This window comes from Tasmannia lanceolata, unplaced genomic scaffold (genome assembly GCF_043159265.1).
Source record: "Tasmannia lanceolata isolate RefF3 unplaced genomic scaffold, GAP_Taslan_0.1 ptg000002l, whole genome shotgun sequence".
Taxonomy (NCBI): Eukaryota; Viridiplantae; Streptophyta; class Magnoliopsida; order Canellales; family Winteraceae; genus Tasmannia; species Tasmannia lanceolata.
In genome coordinates this window covers 21,389,175-21,405,062 of record NW_027518679.1, presented here as the reverse complement: position 1 = coordinate 21,405,062, position 15,888 = coordinate 21,389,175, and the positions used below count along the sequence as shown (strand labels likewise).

The following is a 15,888-nucleotide window of genomic DNA, read 5'->3' as shown; positions in this document are numbered from 1 at the left end:
AGATAAGAAAAGACTCACTTCCACACACAAACTTGGTCGGAACCAAAGTGATTTGGGTTCCAAAATTCCCCACTAAAGCTATTTATTGAAAATGCAAATATAATGGGGTTGTGCCTTAATTGTTATATCATATGAATTCTCTCTAGATACTATTTCAATGTTGCATTCATTGTATCTAGATCACATGTGCTTTAATGATATATCATTTCATAATTAAGCATAGATACATACCATTAGTCATGTTTTTAATAAAATGTATCCTCGCTTATTGAGCTTCATGATCACATCATATATCCTTATAATCTATAAAGAAAACAAAAAATTACCTCTTTAGACTATACGTTGTGCTATATTGAAAATCTATTAGAAAAAACCCATCTAAGTGCAAGAACACACACATATGCACTTAGCATTCACAATTAGATGAGCTAATATGTCAAATATTGCTAGACATATATTTAACAAGTGTCACATTTTGTATCTAGCAAAATTCATCAAACACACATCTACAAAGAACTTCATTGAAAACATATGTCCATTCATTTTCTTGAGCTTAAATGTTAGAAAAATAGAAATAATTTTTTAGATGTCCTCACATAGCCTAGGGATCAAGTTTACATGTTCATTAGAATCCCATAGATGCAAGAAAAATAGAAGAAAATGGGTTAGATCACAAAATCCCTTGAAAAGTATTGAAAAATCGAAAACAGGGGTGTGGCGGTCGACCGGACCTTGGAGGGCGACAGCGGAAGGCAACCTCGACAAAAATAAAATCGAAACAAGTTAAACGCGGCGGACGACCACGTGAACCCGGTCGACCGCGTATGGTCGCAAAATTAAAAATAAAAAGGGACAGGCGGGTCGCGGCGGGCGACCGCGATAGCCCGGTCGACCGCGATGGTCGAAAACTGCGTTTTAAAGGGCGACCGCGAGTCATTTCTAACTTCCACCGCTCATTTCTTCTCCTAGGGGTTTTCTTCCTCCTTGCTCCCAAGACATTTTCGATGGAAGATAATCAAGATTAAGGCATTCAAGTGAGTTTTGATCCATCCTTCATTTTCTATTTCTCATTTTCTCATCTTCTTCATTGTTTTCATCCATATAATCTTTCCATTCCATCTCTTCTCTTATTCTCTCGCCATTTTCTCCCACAAATCGTTCATTTTCTACTTGTTCCCATCCTTTTCATGCATTCTCATCATCTTTCTCAAAACCCCCTTGATTCTCACTTTGATTCTTCACTTTTCTCTCAGAACCCTAGAAACTAAAATGTCAAGGAAAACCTTAACTCAAAAAGGGAAATGAGCAAGAACGGAACCGGAAGAAGAGGTGTTCCCCACCGAACACTTCTTCAACAAACAAGCCAAGGAGCGTTACAAGGCCTTCATAGATCGAATTGTCATCTCATGGCAAAAAGTTATTTTCCAAGATTTTAAAAAAATTGATATTCTATCACTTTTTAAATTCCAAGGTTCGTCCTTCTTTCTAGTCTATAGCGCTCCAGTCTATCTTAAGATAGTTAGGTATTTTTATGCCAATTTGGATATTTCCTATGAAAGAGTAGTAATGAATACCCATCTTCAAGGAGACAAATTTTGGTTAAATTTGAAGAACTTTTGTGCTTGGATTGATATACCTAATACAGGGAAAATGATTTTCTTTTGGGGGAAAGATGAAATAGAAAATCACTTTCCAAGAGAAGAGGTATACGGGACATTAAGTGTTGCTCCACCAAAGGATAAGTTAAACATCAAGGCTAGTAAAATGAATGATGCGGCTTGGGTGATTCATAAAATCGTGGCATATAATATCACCCATAGAGCAGGAAATTTTGATGCAGTGAAGCCCTTTGAGGCCCTCATAATCCATTACATTATGAAAAAGATCCAATTACATTTAGGCTTCATCATGTTGGGGTATATGGATGAGGCAGTCAAGAGAGGACAGGGTGGCCTACCTAATGGGATGCAAATTACTAAGCTCCTAAGGCTCCATAAGATCAATCTGGAAAAATCCTTCTCAACAAACCCTGATCCTCCACTCAACCACTCAAGCATTACCCTTATGAGAATTCCTATACCAGGACTAGGTGGTCCTAGTGGGGTTACACGAGATGACATAAAAGAGGCTGTGAATGAGGCTGAACGAGTGGCACTGATGCAGGAGCAGAGTAGAGTACATGAGCAGGCACAGGCTCAGCAGCGTCAGCTCCCTACCACTGGTTCATATGAGATTCTTGCCAGCGATATCGCATCATTGAAGTCTGGCATGGACACCCTCACTATTGGGATTGATTCCCTCTCTACTGCTTTTACGACTGCAGACAGTCAGAAAGCCTCTGATCATGAGAGACTTATGGAGATTATGGCAAGGCAGCATAGAGAGATGACGCAAGCTTATCAGAGGAATCGGGCCACCAGATACTACTCCTCCAGGACTTCACCTCGTGAGGAGCACCAGCCTCCACCTCAGGACTGATCGATGGCCAGCACCTTCTTTGCAGCAGACACAGTCAATCACATTTTACTGCTGATTATCTTGTTTTGGTTTAGCTTTTTCTTGCCTAGTATGGGCTCTTGGACTATAATGTTATTCTCTCATGGATGATGGTTATGCCCGATGTGGGCTTTTATTTTGGTATGTACATGCCCAGTATGGGCTTTTATGACTATTGTGGATTATGCCCTAGATGGGCTTGTGGATATTGTTGTTTAGATGCCCAGTGTGGGTTTTATGGTCGGTAATGGATGTTATGTCCCCAATAAGGGGCTTTTTATGTTTTATTTTGGTTCATGTCTCAGAGATTGTATGATTGTCTCTATACTAGTGATGAGTTCTTGTTCCTCACACCAATCATGTGTATCTCTGACATATTGACAGGATGTGAATGGGGTGTGTCCCTTCCATCTTCTATTCATGTATATGGAACTTTATTTCATCTTATCTTTACATATACATGATCTTTTTGCCATGGATGTGTATTCCCTTATTTTATTATTTTGGTATCCATGTGTTTATTAGACTGAATTCGCCTCAAGGTCATCATATTTTGTCTAATATTCATCCATTCATGTTCAAATTGTGAATATCTCTTGAATGGAGCAAATGTGGAATGGTTAAAGTGAATAAAATCAAGGGCCTATGTGCTTACAACTTCTACATTTAGATTTGATGCACATAGTCAGGGGGAGCTTTCACTTGCAAATATATAACTATCTAGGGCCAAATAATTTAAACTCAAAAGTTATTTTATAGTTCTGAGCATGTTCATGCTCAGGAAGAGACTTGTATGCCCTATGACAAGAAAACCCCTACATAATGCAACTTGTGAACTTGAAAGGTTAAGTTATAGATCTGAGCATATCCTTGCTCGGGTAGATACTTATCTGCTTCAAAAAAGTTGAAAATGAAGCCCAAGTATTCAATTCATTATGTCATGTCATGCCCTACAACATAGGTTTCACCTAGGGCCAATGACAAATTCATAGGGGGAGAGCCAAATGGTTATATCTTCATGCTTCTATAGATCATTGTGATGTGCTCACAAGGTCTATTGCCCCTATTCTTATGCATAACTTGTGAATCATTTGATCAAAAGAAAAACGGGGGCTTATCATGCATTTCACTTTTATTTTCTCTTTGATAAGCATTCCTAGAGCTTGAATGGTATATCATATACAAGGCACATCGCTTAGACAAGCTATTATTCATCATGACACCCCACTTGCACTTTTGCTTGTTGATTCCTACCTTTTTTGCTGTTTCCAAAAGGGGAAGAATTTTGGGAATTGATTAGGTAGTCCATTTGCATATGCACCATATGCTTTGTAGTCATTAATTATATTTGTGCATATAGTGAGGGGGAGCTATGCTCTATTGTGTATATCGTATCATGCAAACTCATCTATTTGATTAACATCTCCTTCCTCCCTAATCAATTTGTTTCCCATCATCAAAAAGGGGGAGAATGTAAGCCCAAGGGTTCTCATGGGTTAATCATTCATCTTACCTTCTTGTTTTGATGCTAGCAAACTAAATTGATTAGCTTTTATGGACTAATGTGTTGCCTTGAGGTGTTGTGTCCTATACAGAAATTTCATATCATAATCGTCATTACACAACTCAACTCAACACATAGCTTATGGATCAAGAAGCAAAGAGCTTACACCTACATTGGAGTCATCACCATTTGGATATGATCAAGTCGAGAAGCTCAGCATGATGATCCCACAAGTTCCCCAACAAGTGTCAAGAAGGAGCTTGGAGTTGAACATGCCATGGTGACACCTCATGTACCTCGATATGCATTGAAGATTGGAGGACAAGTAACGGGAGCCAAGACAAAGTTCAAGATGTTCATTCAAGCTGAAAAGTCCAAGGAAGTGCAAAGAGCAAAGACATTCCAAAAAGACTCAAGGTTCTTACTTTTAGAATGTATTTGAAGTCCTCTTGATTTTATGTTTAAATGCACTTTCAAAAAGGTTTTCAAATGGTTTTCACACTTAACTTTTTACATCTTGGAAACCATACACACACCCAAAAATGTGTTTGAAAACCTAAGACTTTAGCCCAAAACCAAAGCCCAAAGCCCCTGGATTTTAAAAGTTAAAAATGGAATTTTACTCATGGCCGGTCGACCGGGCTATGCCGGGCGACCACGAGATGCTACCTGGAAGTCTAGGACATCTCGAAATTTATCAGGTCGGTGGACCGGGGTAAGCCGGGCGACTGCGGATATGTTTTTTGGAACTCCAGAAAACATCCAGGTTGGGCTTAGAGGCCGACCGCCATAGGTCCGATCGACCGCGATAGTGTTTTTTAGCAGAAAATTTATTTCAAACAGGTAGCCCTCGCCGGGCGACCACCCTAGGGCCAGCGACCGCGTCGATATGAAATTTGAAATTCAAACTCAGAGCCCAATAAGGGGGGGCGACCACTGTGCCTCGGTCGACCGCCGCGACATGGAAATAGATCCGTTGGGGCTTTCGCATGTTGACTTTTTCAACCCTGTAATTTACAGTTTTACCCCCAAACGGTCATATTTCCTTGTGGGCTATATATACACTATCAAAACATTTCTAAACAACCTTTTGGCAAGATTAAATCTTATCTTCTTAAACCTAAACTTTTACATGAAAGGTTAAAAACCTCTTTGAACTTGTATTTGTACATTCTATCAAAAGGTACTCTATAGGCTTTACATTTTATCTTCCTTGGAGTGTTTGTGAGCTTTCAAAGTTGTAATCAGCCTATCTCAGAGGCAAAGAGAGTTCTTCTTTTTATTTCTTCATTTGTTTGTGAGGGTCTCCGATTTGGCCCGTTAAGAAAGGTGAATTATTGTAAGAAGGAGGCGCCCTCGCAAGGCTTTATGCGAAAAGGGTGTGATCCCTTTGAAGGAGAAGTTGGTGTACGGCTTTGAGATTCGCCCGTTGAAGAATCTTATTAGTTTAGTGGAGATCCCAATGAGGAAAACTTGGAAGAGTGGAGTAGGTCAAGTTGTGAGCGAACCACTATCAAACTTGTGCCTTGTGGATGCTTTCTTATCTCCTTCTCTTTGCACTTTGGTGGTTGGTAATCTCTACCCTTTACTTGTGTTTATGTTTCATTGAATAAGGATTAAAGTATATAAGCATAAAGTAATATCTAATCCCTATCCGACATTATATTTATTGATTGATAAAGGGTTAGACTTGTTAAGGCTTAATGGGTAAATTGATTTTAATAATCCACTTAATTAAGCCCCAGATTTTTAATTAGCCAATTCACACACACCCCCCTCTCGGATTGTCACCTTGTATTTCAGTGCTTGATAAAGAAATACTGAAAGAATCATAGTGCGTATAACTGTTCTTGAGAGAAGCATAGTGTGTACAACTGTTATTGAGTGATAGCATCCAATAAATATTATGAAAACATGGCAGTGCCAAGTAAAGAAGAAAATACAAGCTGAGTTTGTGAAATTATTAAAACATGGCAGTGCCAATATCAGTGGCCTATACATATAATCCGAAATTGCAAAGCCATGAAATCCTAAACTGCAAAGGTATGAAAAACTTGATGTGATTTCACACCACTATAAAATGAAAGTACTATGGCCGATTCACTAGTGATGGAGATGCAAACCTCTGATAGAAATCCTGCAAGTGATAAACCTCCGAAAGCATTCTTTTTCACAGCATCTATATACGGGCCTTCGGCCCAAGGACTGTACCACAAAAAAAAACTAAGGTGTTACAAGAAATTAAATACCAGAAACAGTAGTTTGATAATGCCATGATGATCTTATCATAAGACCCAAAACACAAAAATCAACAAAACATCTTACAGAGACGGAGTCAAGCCGATACTAGATCGAACAAATTACAGGAGAAAATAGCAATAAAAAAAACTAGTCTGATAAAAACGCATTAGGAAGCCTCTACAAAAGAAGACTACCATCAAAATTGTTTAGTTGAAGTTACTATCTCATGGAGACTTAAAATCTCTATTGTTTAAAATTTAATCATATTTTCATAGTTGAATCATAGGAGTTGCATGTCATCCAGATTTATTGTACTATTGTTATTATTCTTTCATATTCCTGGATGTCCAAAACTTGATAGTTTGTTACTCTATCCAGTTTCTTTTGCCAGAAGAGACCCTGCTCGATTGGGATCACCATAATAATACAAGTTGCTCTTCGCAGACATCCAGACCCTATGTTCCTTTTGCTTTATATCAAAAATAATTTTACAACTTTCCAGCATACATCTGCAGCTTCCCAGTATACGTATGCAACTTCCCGGCTTGTGTCTACACTCATTGAAACCTACCCAAAAGCACGCCTTGAGATCCAGAATCTTTCGCATAGGCATATTAGAATTGTGTTGAGACCTTATGAGATTTTGTACGTGGGATTGAAGTACAATCCTTGTGGGGTTGCTGAAATGTCCTAATTGTGAGAATTGTGACTTCTTGATATTCAAGTTACTTGCATGCTTACGTAGATTGATTATATAATTAAATTCAATGTTATTAAAATCGTACGATTTGCGATTCAAATCGTACAATTCAAATCGAATCGTATGCAAAACGATTTGAATCGGGCATTTGAATCGGTTTTAGCTTGAATCGTACGATTCGATCGTGAATCGTGCGATTCAATTTAAACGTGTATTTTTTGAAAAAAAAAATGGGCCCCACAGCCACAGCAACTTAAAAACCCATATTTATGTTTATTTCTCACTCTTTCTCCAGCCACAGAAACCCTCTTTCTCTCGACGAGGGTTTTGCAGAAACCCTCTTTCTTTACGCCTCCACCGTACGGTCCTCCTCCTCCACCGTACGCTCCTCCACCGTACGGTCCTCCTCCTCCACCGTACGGTCCTCCTCCACCACCATACGGTCCTCCACCACCGAAGAAGAAGAAGAAGAAGAAGACCAGGTACGTTTTTTTTTTTTTTTTTTTCTCCTCTGCTCCTCATTTCTGCTTTTTCTCTTCCTTTCTTTTTCATTTTTGCACCTTTTGTTTTGGATTTTGAGAACCGATTGGACTCCAATCAGCTCTTAAAATCCAAAAACGAAGAGGGCTGGCTGACCCTCTGTTTCTTTTTTTTTGGATTTTGAGAACTAATTTGGAGTCCAAAACTGATTATCAGACCCAAATTTACGTTTAATTTTGGGCCAAATAATCTGTTATGGACTCTCAATCTGTTTTCAAAATCCAAAACAAACATACCATTAATTTTGAGATCGATCAAAATTATAATTTTTTGTAACAATTAGCCTTAGGCTCTGTTTGTTTTGGATGTTGATTGATTTCGAGTCCTAAACTGATTATTATAGCCAAATTAATGTTTAAATTTGGGTCAAATAACATGTTATGGACTCACAATCTGTTCACAAAATCCAACAGAAACAGAGCCTTAAATTTTATTGTATTTTGTTGGTCAAATTTGTTTCTTTTGGATTTTGAGAACTGATTTAGAGTCCAAAACTGATTAGGCTCTGTTTCTTTTGGATTTTGAGAACCAATAGGACTCCAATCAGTTCTTAAAATCCAAAACAAACAGAGCGTCAGAGCCCTTAATTTTGAGTTCAAAATCTTCAGTATTGGATTGCACTGGGGCTATTTGATTGCTTTAATGTGTTGCTGTTGCCTGTTGGATTGGTTTAATGTGGGACTATAAGGCTATTTTTCCTTTTGTCATCTATTTTTATTTCAGGCATTGGATTTACAAGTTTGTATTTCTTTGAGAAGTTTGAAGTGTAGTATAAAGAAAGATGGTTAAGGCTAGAGAAGTCGATGTGACATGGGAGCATTGTACGACGGCTGTTCCCAATAACAAGACAAGATTACGATGTAATTATTGTGGGAAAGAGTATTCTGGAGGTGTATTTAGAATGAAGCATCATTTGGGACGTACAAAACAGAATGTAGCTGCTTGTACACAAAATCCGGATGACGTTGTTGATAAATTTAAGTTACTATTGAAGGAAAATGAAGAAGAGAAGGAGAAAAGAGATGATGCAAAGTATGATGTGGGGCGGCCGGACTTCTATTATCAAGATAGAGAGGAAATAGAGAATGCACGTGTTGCTAGAGGGAAGAGGAAAATGGATGATTTTGTGGTGAGGGGGGACAAAAAAACGGGCAAGCAAGCAACTATCAATCAAATTTGGAAAAAGGGGGATAGGGATAAAGTTTGCCAAAACATAGCAAGGTTCTTTTACTCGAATGCATTGTCTTTCAACCTTGTTAAATGCCCATTTTTTGACGCCATGGTTGAATCCATAACCCATTTTGGACATGGATTAAAAGTCCCAAGTTACCATGAGATGAGGAATACATTCCTTAAAAGAGAAGTAGAGAACATAGAGTCTATGATGGATGAATATAAGAAAGAATGGAAGAAGACGGGTTGCACGCTTATGTCAGATGGTTGGACAGATGGGGTGAATAGATCCATTACTAATTTCTTGGTTAATAGTCCAAAGGGACAGTTTTTTTGAGATCAGTAGATACCTCTGATATCTCAAAAAATGCAGATAACTTGTTTGCTCTACTTGATTCGGTTGTGGAAGAAGTGGGAGAGGAAAATGTAGTCCAAGTTATCACGAATAGTGCGGCTGCATATGTGAAAGCAGGGGAGTTATTAATGGAGAAGAGGAAAAAATTATTTTGGTCTCCTTGTGCCGCTCATTGCATAGATTTGATGCTTGAAGACATTGGAAAATTACCAACCCATGCAGAGACCATCGCAAAGGCCAGGATGATCACAGTATACATTTACAATCATAGTTGGGTTTTGCATCTAATGCGTAAGCATACGAAAGGGGAATTGACAAGGCCAGCTGTGACACGTTTTGCAACGTGCTTCCTGACATTGAAGAGTCTAAGAGAGAGAAAGGCGGGCTTGATGCAGATGTTTGCCTCGGATGATTGGCAAAAAACCCATATTCCAACAAAGCCGATGGGAGCAAGATATGCGGAATTGTGTTAGGCGATTCCACATTTTGGCCCAGTGTGTATTATTGTTTGAAATGCACATCCCCATTGGTGAAAGTCCTACGCTTAGTAGATTCAGATGAGAGACCTGCCATGGGGTACATTTATGAGGCTATGGACCGAGCTAAAGAAGCCATTGCAAAGAATTTGGGCAACATAAAGAAGAAATATGAGCAAATTTGGAATATCATTGATGAACGTTGGGACAGGTAACTTCATAGGCCCTTGCACGCAGCGGGTTATTTTTTAAATCCGCGGTTTCAGTATGAGACTTCAAATGACGTGGACATTGAAATTAAGGTGGGGCTATTGGATTGCTTAGAAAGAATGGTTCCAAGTTCAAAAGAGAGGGTGTTAATTGGTAACCAAATTGATAAGTTCAAGAAAGCAGAGGGTCTCTTTGGGCGGGAAATGGCAAAGTTAATGAGGAAAGAACAGTTACCAGGTAAATTCTTTAACTAAAAATTTTTAATTGAGTTCTTATCTTATGTATTTAGAAATTATCATAATTATTTTTTGGAAAAATAGGTTTATGGTGGGACGCCTTTGGAGATGAATGTCCCGAGTTGCAAAAATTTGCAATTCGAATTGAAAGCCTAACGTGTAGTGCTAGCGGTTGCGAGCGCAACTGGAGCACATTTGAGCAGGTAAATGTTAGTAAGTCTACTTTTTTTATTCGTATCATTTTATTTGTATCCCTTTAATTTTTATTATTAACTTTTTTTATTTTAGATACATTCAAAAAGAAGAAACCGACTCGAACAAAAGAGGATGAATGCACTTGTTTTTGTCAAATACAATCTTCAACTTCGAGTTCGCAATTCAAAGAGGAAGGGCAACAAAGGATTTGATCCTATTTCGTTATCTGACATGGACTCGGACGATGAGTGGATAACGGAAAAGGATGGACCTGTGCTTCCAAAAGACACGACTTGGTTGGATATGGGTGAATGTTTTGTGGAAGAAGCTACAGGAGATGAGACGGGCGCCGGCTCCAGCCATGCGCCTCAACAAAAGAAAAGACGTAAGTTATTTGTAATTTCTTTTCTTAGTAATAAAGAGTTAAAGACATGATTTATTGATATTCATTCTTGTAAATGTAACAGGCGTTAGAAACCTCAACAAAAGGAAGGACAAGCGCCAATTGCAAGATGAAGAAGAATTTGGTTCTGCTTCCGACACAGATGATGGAGATGTGGGTGTTAATATTGAGGGAAGAACTACCGATGCCGATGACGAAGATAATGATGAGGATGTGAATGGGATCGACGACATCCATGATCTATATTTTATACAATCATGATATGTTTCATGTTTTGTTTTGTGGTTCATATGTGAGACTTTAAGTTTTTTTTATCTTTTTGAGATCGTTATAGAGAGAATGAATGGATTTTGCCATTTTGGTAATGAATGGTTAATTAATTTTAATCATGACAATCGGTTAAGTGGTTATCAAGCATTTCATGTTATTTATTTTAATGGTTTTGAATGGAAAATTGATAATTACTCTTTTTATTCTTATTTATAATTTTTCCTATTTTTTATTATTTTTTCTGATTTTTATATATAAATCTGAAAAATCTTACGATTTACGATTCGATTTACGATTCGACCCCTCTTAAGATTTACGATATGATTCCGATTTTCAGAACATTGATTAAATTTACTCATGGAGACTTAAAATCTCTATTGCTTAATCATATTTTCATAGTTGAATCATAGGAGTTGCATGTCATCCAGATTTATTGCACTTTTGTTATTATTCTTTCATATTCCTGGATGTCCAGAACTAGATACTTTGTCACTCTCGCTCTAGTTTCTAGATAACCGCATACAAGTGTGACATGTCCTACATCACCTTATGAGGGAACTTCAATATAAATCAGAAAATGCACCCCTGAGACCAATTCCAGTGTGCATTCATCAACAATGACAAAGTTTCAATTTTCACCAACTTAGCAACAATATGTAGAAAACACGCCTCATCAAATGATCAAGAACTGCCAGCTTATTTACAAAGTAAAAATAATAATGTATACTAGTATAAAGTAAACATACTATTACACTATCTTTCAAGAAAGTAGTTCACCTTGATGGTGCAGTCGAGAAAAGATCATCAAGCTCAGCAGGTCGTAGAACCCCATCCTAATAGAAACAAGATCCATAAAGTGAGTGTCTAAGAAAAGTATGGAGCACTCAACAATACTGACCTAATCTGGACAGCTAGAACTACAAGTATTATACAAAATCCCAAGAAAGTGGCAACACAGTTTTATTTTGTTGCAATAAGCTATAGGAGAACTAACATTTTCTTTGTGAGCAACAACAGTAAAAATGAGAATTGACATTGTTCTGCCTTTAATCTAAAATCCAGATACTTTTTAGGTAATTGAAGGTATTATCCAGTGTAAATACTAGATTGGGCAGCTATATTTGATTTACGTATTGATTTCAAGGATTGAAATCCCATATTGAAAGACAACATTGAGTGTTGATGCTTTGTTCAATGAAGAAACTTCATTAAGGACTACGGGAAAAATCGGAGAAGGTTCCTCAAATTAAGTGGTCAACACTCAATGAGACATGCCCAAAGCTTAAAATTTTCTGATATAAGCGGTCCATTCAAATCAGATGAGACATGCATCCACCTTCCCTGACCTAGCTTTGCCTATCTCACAATAGTCCAGTATAGCAACTTAGCTTGAAGTAACCTACATATCATTATATTTTTATATTTCCACCGAAACCAACACAAGCAGACCAAAATGTTTTTGTTTCCATTCCCACCGAAATGCATATTGAAAATGAAACGCATACCGAAACCCAAAACCATGACTTAGTGGTACACTATATCGATATGTATTACATAAGTATATTTATATAAATTGCCTATGAAATGTGATGTATGTATTATGTAGAAATATTTATATGAAATACATGTGAAATGTGGTATGTACTGAATTATTACACATGTGCGACAGCATAAGGGCACATGTCACTAGGTGCTCGATGTTGTTAAAGCATTATGGGTGGTTATCTTTCTTATGTGATTATTTCTAAGGGTGTATTTATGGTTATTCTAACATCTCTTTTAGTTTCACCTTAAAATTCTATCATTTGCATATGTTTCCATCCTTTTACCTTCTTCATGAATTTTTTCTAAAGGATTCATTTAGACTACCCCAACTAGTTTGGGACAAAGGCTTTGTTGAGTAGAGTTGAGTTGGGTTGCATATGTTTCCATACGTTCCAGTGATTTTACAAAATTTCCACCAAAATTTTCAACCTAAAATGAAATATTCCTGTTTCGATGGAAACCAAAACCGAGCTCAAAATTTAAAACCTTGTATATCATCAAGTCAACATTGCAGGAAACAGATAATTAATCACTTGAATCAACAAACACTTAAGTAGGATAAACACTTAAGTCAGATAAATACTTTGTGTCGCCCTACGATCTTTGGGAGGGTTGGAAGGAGGTTAGCTTTAGTGTGCAGAGGAGATTTCACATCTCTCAAGTTTGGAAGGCCCCTCCCAATGGTATGATCAAGATTAATTTTGATGGCTCAAGTTTGGGAAATCTGGGTCCTACTGGTGTCGGTGGCATATGTCGAGACCCCTCTGGTTCCATTATTTGGGCCTATTATGGTCCTATTGGGATTTGTGATGCTAGGGAGGCGAAGGTTAGGGCAGCATATCTGGCTGTCAAACACTTGGACAAAGATCTTCTAGATAAGGTGATTGTGGAGGGCGATTCAAAAAATGTGGTGAGATGGCTTCATGGGTCCTCAGTTCCTCCGTGGAGATTTGCCCCTTTATTTGAGGAGATTTCTGATCTCATTCATGGTTCGTCCATAGTCTTCAGGCACATCAGAAGATCTACTAATAGTGAAGCGGATAGGTTAGCTAAGGATGGGGTGGGGAAATTGGGTTTGGAGTGGTTTGGTTTCATTCCGCCTTGAGATTGTTTATATTCTTTTATCTTGTTTTTTTTTTATCTCTCTCTTGTACCTTTTGGTGGACCATCTCACGCACATCAAAAGATCTGCTAATAGTGGAGCGGATAGGTTAGCTAAGGATGGGGTGGGGAAATTGGGTTTGGAGTGGTTTGGTTTCATTTTTTTTTTTTTGAGTGGTTTGGTTTCATTCCGCCTTGAGATTGTTTCTCTCTTGTGATGCGAGGCGAAGGTTAGGGCAGCATATATGGGTATCAAACACTTGGACAAAGATCTTCTAGATAAGGTGATTGTGGAGGGAGAGTCAAAAAATGTGGTGAGATGGCTTCATGGGTCCTCAGTTCCTCCGTGGAGATTTGCCCCTTTATTTGATGAGATTTCTGATCTTATTCGTGGTTCGTCCATCGTCTTCAGGCACATCAGAAGATCTGCAAATATTGAAGCGGATAGATTAGCTAAGGATGGGGTGGGGAAATTGGGTTTGGAGTGGTTTGGTTTCATTCCACCTTGAGATTGTTTATATTCTTTTATCTTGTTTTTTTAATTTCTCTCTTGTACCTTTTGACGGACCATCTCAGTCTTCCTTGTTTTTGAATGAAATTTGCAACCATTCAAAAAAACAAATCTTGAAACACTAAGCTATCGCATACCAATGTCTATGCAGATCATAAATAGAATTGCTGCGACCAACATAAAAATGGGCATCAATTATGATACACTCACCACAGACATATCCAGGCTACTCAGTTTTGCAAACCAACTTTTTAGTTCACTACTCACAATAATTGTGCTTCCAACAAGTTGTTATACTTGCAATTATATGGACTGATCAAGTTTACGCATCTAACTACATATTAATACTTTAGCATGTAACTACCTTGCACAGGTGTACCTTTTTCGAATAAGGTGAATATTAATAAATAGGAAAAGAGGGAATAGTCCAAACAACAAAAAGGAAGCACAGACGCAACCCACCAAAAACCCAAAAACAAAGTAACAAAGAGCCATAACTACAACTCAGGCAAACCGTGCCACATCAATAACCCATGACAGGAAACATCAAAATTCGAAAGACAATCCACAATGGCATGCCTTCTCTATGAATATGGGAGAAGGAACACTCCATCTTTCCCAAATTATCAAATCACTCTGCAAAATGTTAAGATCTTCAAGGTGATACAACTTCACTACGGAGGCATCGAATAGAACTCAGACCAAATCGCACGAACTTTCGCTTCTGACATTATTGTTCCCGCATAGAATTGTAAAGAAAAGAACAAACTAGAAGTTAAGTCAAGAAGACACCCCCCCAACCCCGGCTAAGCAGGACACACCAATGCTACCATTATGAAATATGTTGCTACCATCAAAATTAAGCTTGATCTATCTGACATCTAGGAGAGCCCAGATATCATGTGAACGAGTATGAGGAAGAAGTCCACATTAATCTGGACCCAATCATCCATAAGGTATTGAGCAGATACACCAACAAACGACATTGCCTTGAAAGCCCTCTCATATACGTCAACTATAATACAATTTATAGTTTTACCAATCTGATGTGGACCAGGTTTGAGGCCAAGGCACTAGATAAAAGGAAGTGAATATTTGTATATAGGGAAAACTTGTAATAAGTGAGTGTTTGAGGAGCATGTAGTGAAGTTTGTTTGTAAAATGGAGCGAAAAGAAGGCAGGTCGGCCACTATAAATAGGGAGTTCTCTTAAATTTTCATAACTTTAGCTGAATTTGAAAAGAAAGCTTGTAAAGTCCAGCTTGGGGAGAGGATTTGCTGCTTGTGAGATCTTTGACTGTTGTTAGAGAAGGAATTCCTGGATTTTGAAGGCCTTCCATCTATTCTTCTTCTCAGCATGAATTCATAGCTGAGCTAAGTCTCTTCTTGCTGTTTTCTATTGAACTTTAAATAAAAATTCAGTTTTTTCCATGATTTCTGGTTTGTGTTCCTCCTACCTTGTTGTTTTCATCAATTCTAACTCAGTTACTGCTCATACCCTGTTTTTTTATAGTAAATCTCGGTTTTGGACTGTTTTTTAGTAAGTTTTCTTGGGAAAACGAATCTGATCTGTAAGATTAATATCCTTGCAATCTTTTGGATCAAATTTTGAATTTCCTAGCAAGAATCTACATCACAATCGAGTTAATTTTATTGTTAAAAATGCGATCATATATATCTTTCCACATGATCAACTTTGCCTTGCAGGTGCACTTCAATTCTGACAGTTGACCAATAAAAGCAAACCTATATATTTGGTATAAAAGCTGACCAAGTAGTACATATTTTTTTATTCTGAAACGATAAAGATTTTTATTAAAAAGATCAAAAAAGAGAGGAGAACAAACACATAATGGGCAGAGATTGCCCCTCAAACAAAGACTACCTCCCCACTCAACCTTTGCCAAGGATGTCAACGACCTCATTTGAGCTC

The 15,888-nt window shown here is 37.8% G+C and overlaps 2 protein-coding genes across 5 annotated transcripts in view; one reads left to right on the top strand and one right to left on the bottom strand.

The window, feature by feature from the left end:
* Window positions 1–15,888, bottom strand: part of LOC143887331 (mitochondrial Rho GTPase 1-like) — a 68,923-nt gene that overhangs the window by 34,736 nt on the left and 18,299 nt on the right. For 3 of the 4 annotated variants that reach the window (XM_077391519.1, XM_077391464.1, XM_077391573.1), the window contains 2 exons: window positions 11,577–11,632; window positions 6,124–6,205 (listed from right to left, as the gene is read on the bottom strand). The exons of the other annotated variant lie outside the window; for it this stretch is intronic. In XM_077391519.1, coding sequence (XP_077247634.1) covers window positions 6,124–6,205; window positions 11,577–11,632 — 138 coding nt within the window. The remainder of the gene's footprint in view (window positions 1–6,123; window positions 6,206–11,576; window positions 11,633–15,888) is intronic. 4 annotated transcript variants of the gene reach the window in all.
* On the top strand, window positions 10,225–10,939 carry LOC143882857 (uncharacterized). The gene is made up of 2 exons (XM_077386256.1): window positions 10,225–10,511; window positions 10,594–10,939. Exons 1-2 carry the CDS (start codon window positions 10,259–10,261, stop codon window positions 10,788–10,790), a joined length of 450 nt encoding a protein of 149 aa, XP_077242371.1. The 5' UTR covers window positions 10,225–10,258; the 3' UTR covers window positions 10,791–10,939.

Bases quoted from the DNA above. Each gene is read 5' to 3' on its own strand.
- LOC143882857 (XM_077386256.1), top strand. From the start codon at position 10,259: ATGAATGCACTTGTTTTTGTCAAATACAATCTTCAACTTCGAGTTCGC. The intron at 10,512-10,593 runs GTAAGTTATTTG...TAAATGTAACAG, and splicing joins GCCTCAACAAAAGAAAAGAC to GCGTTAGAAACCTCAACAAA.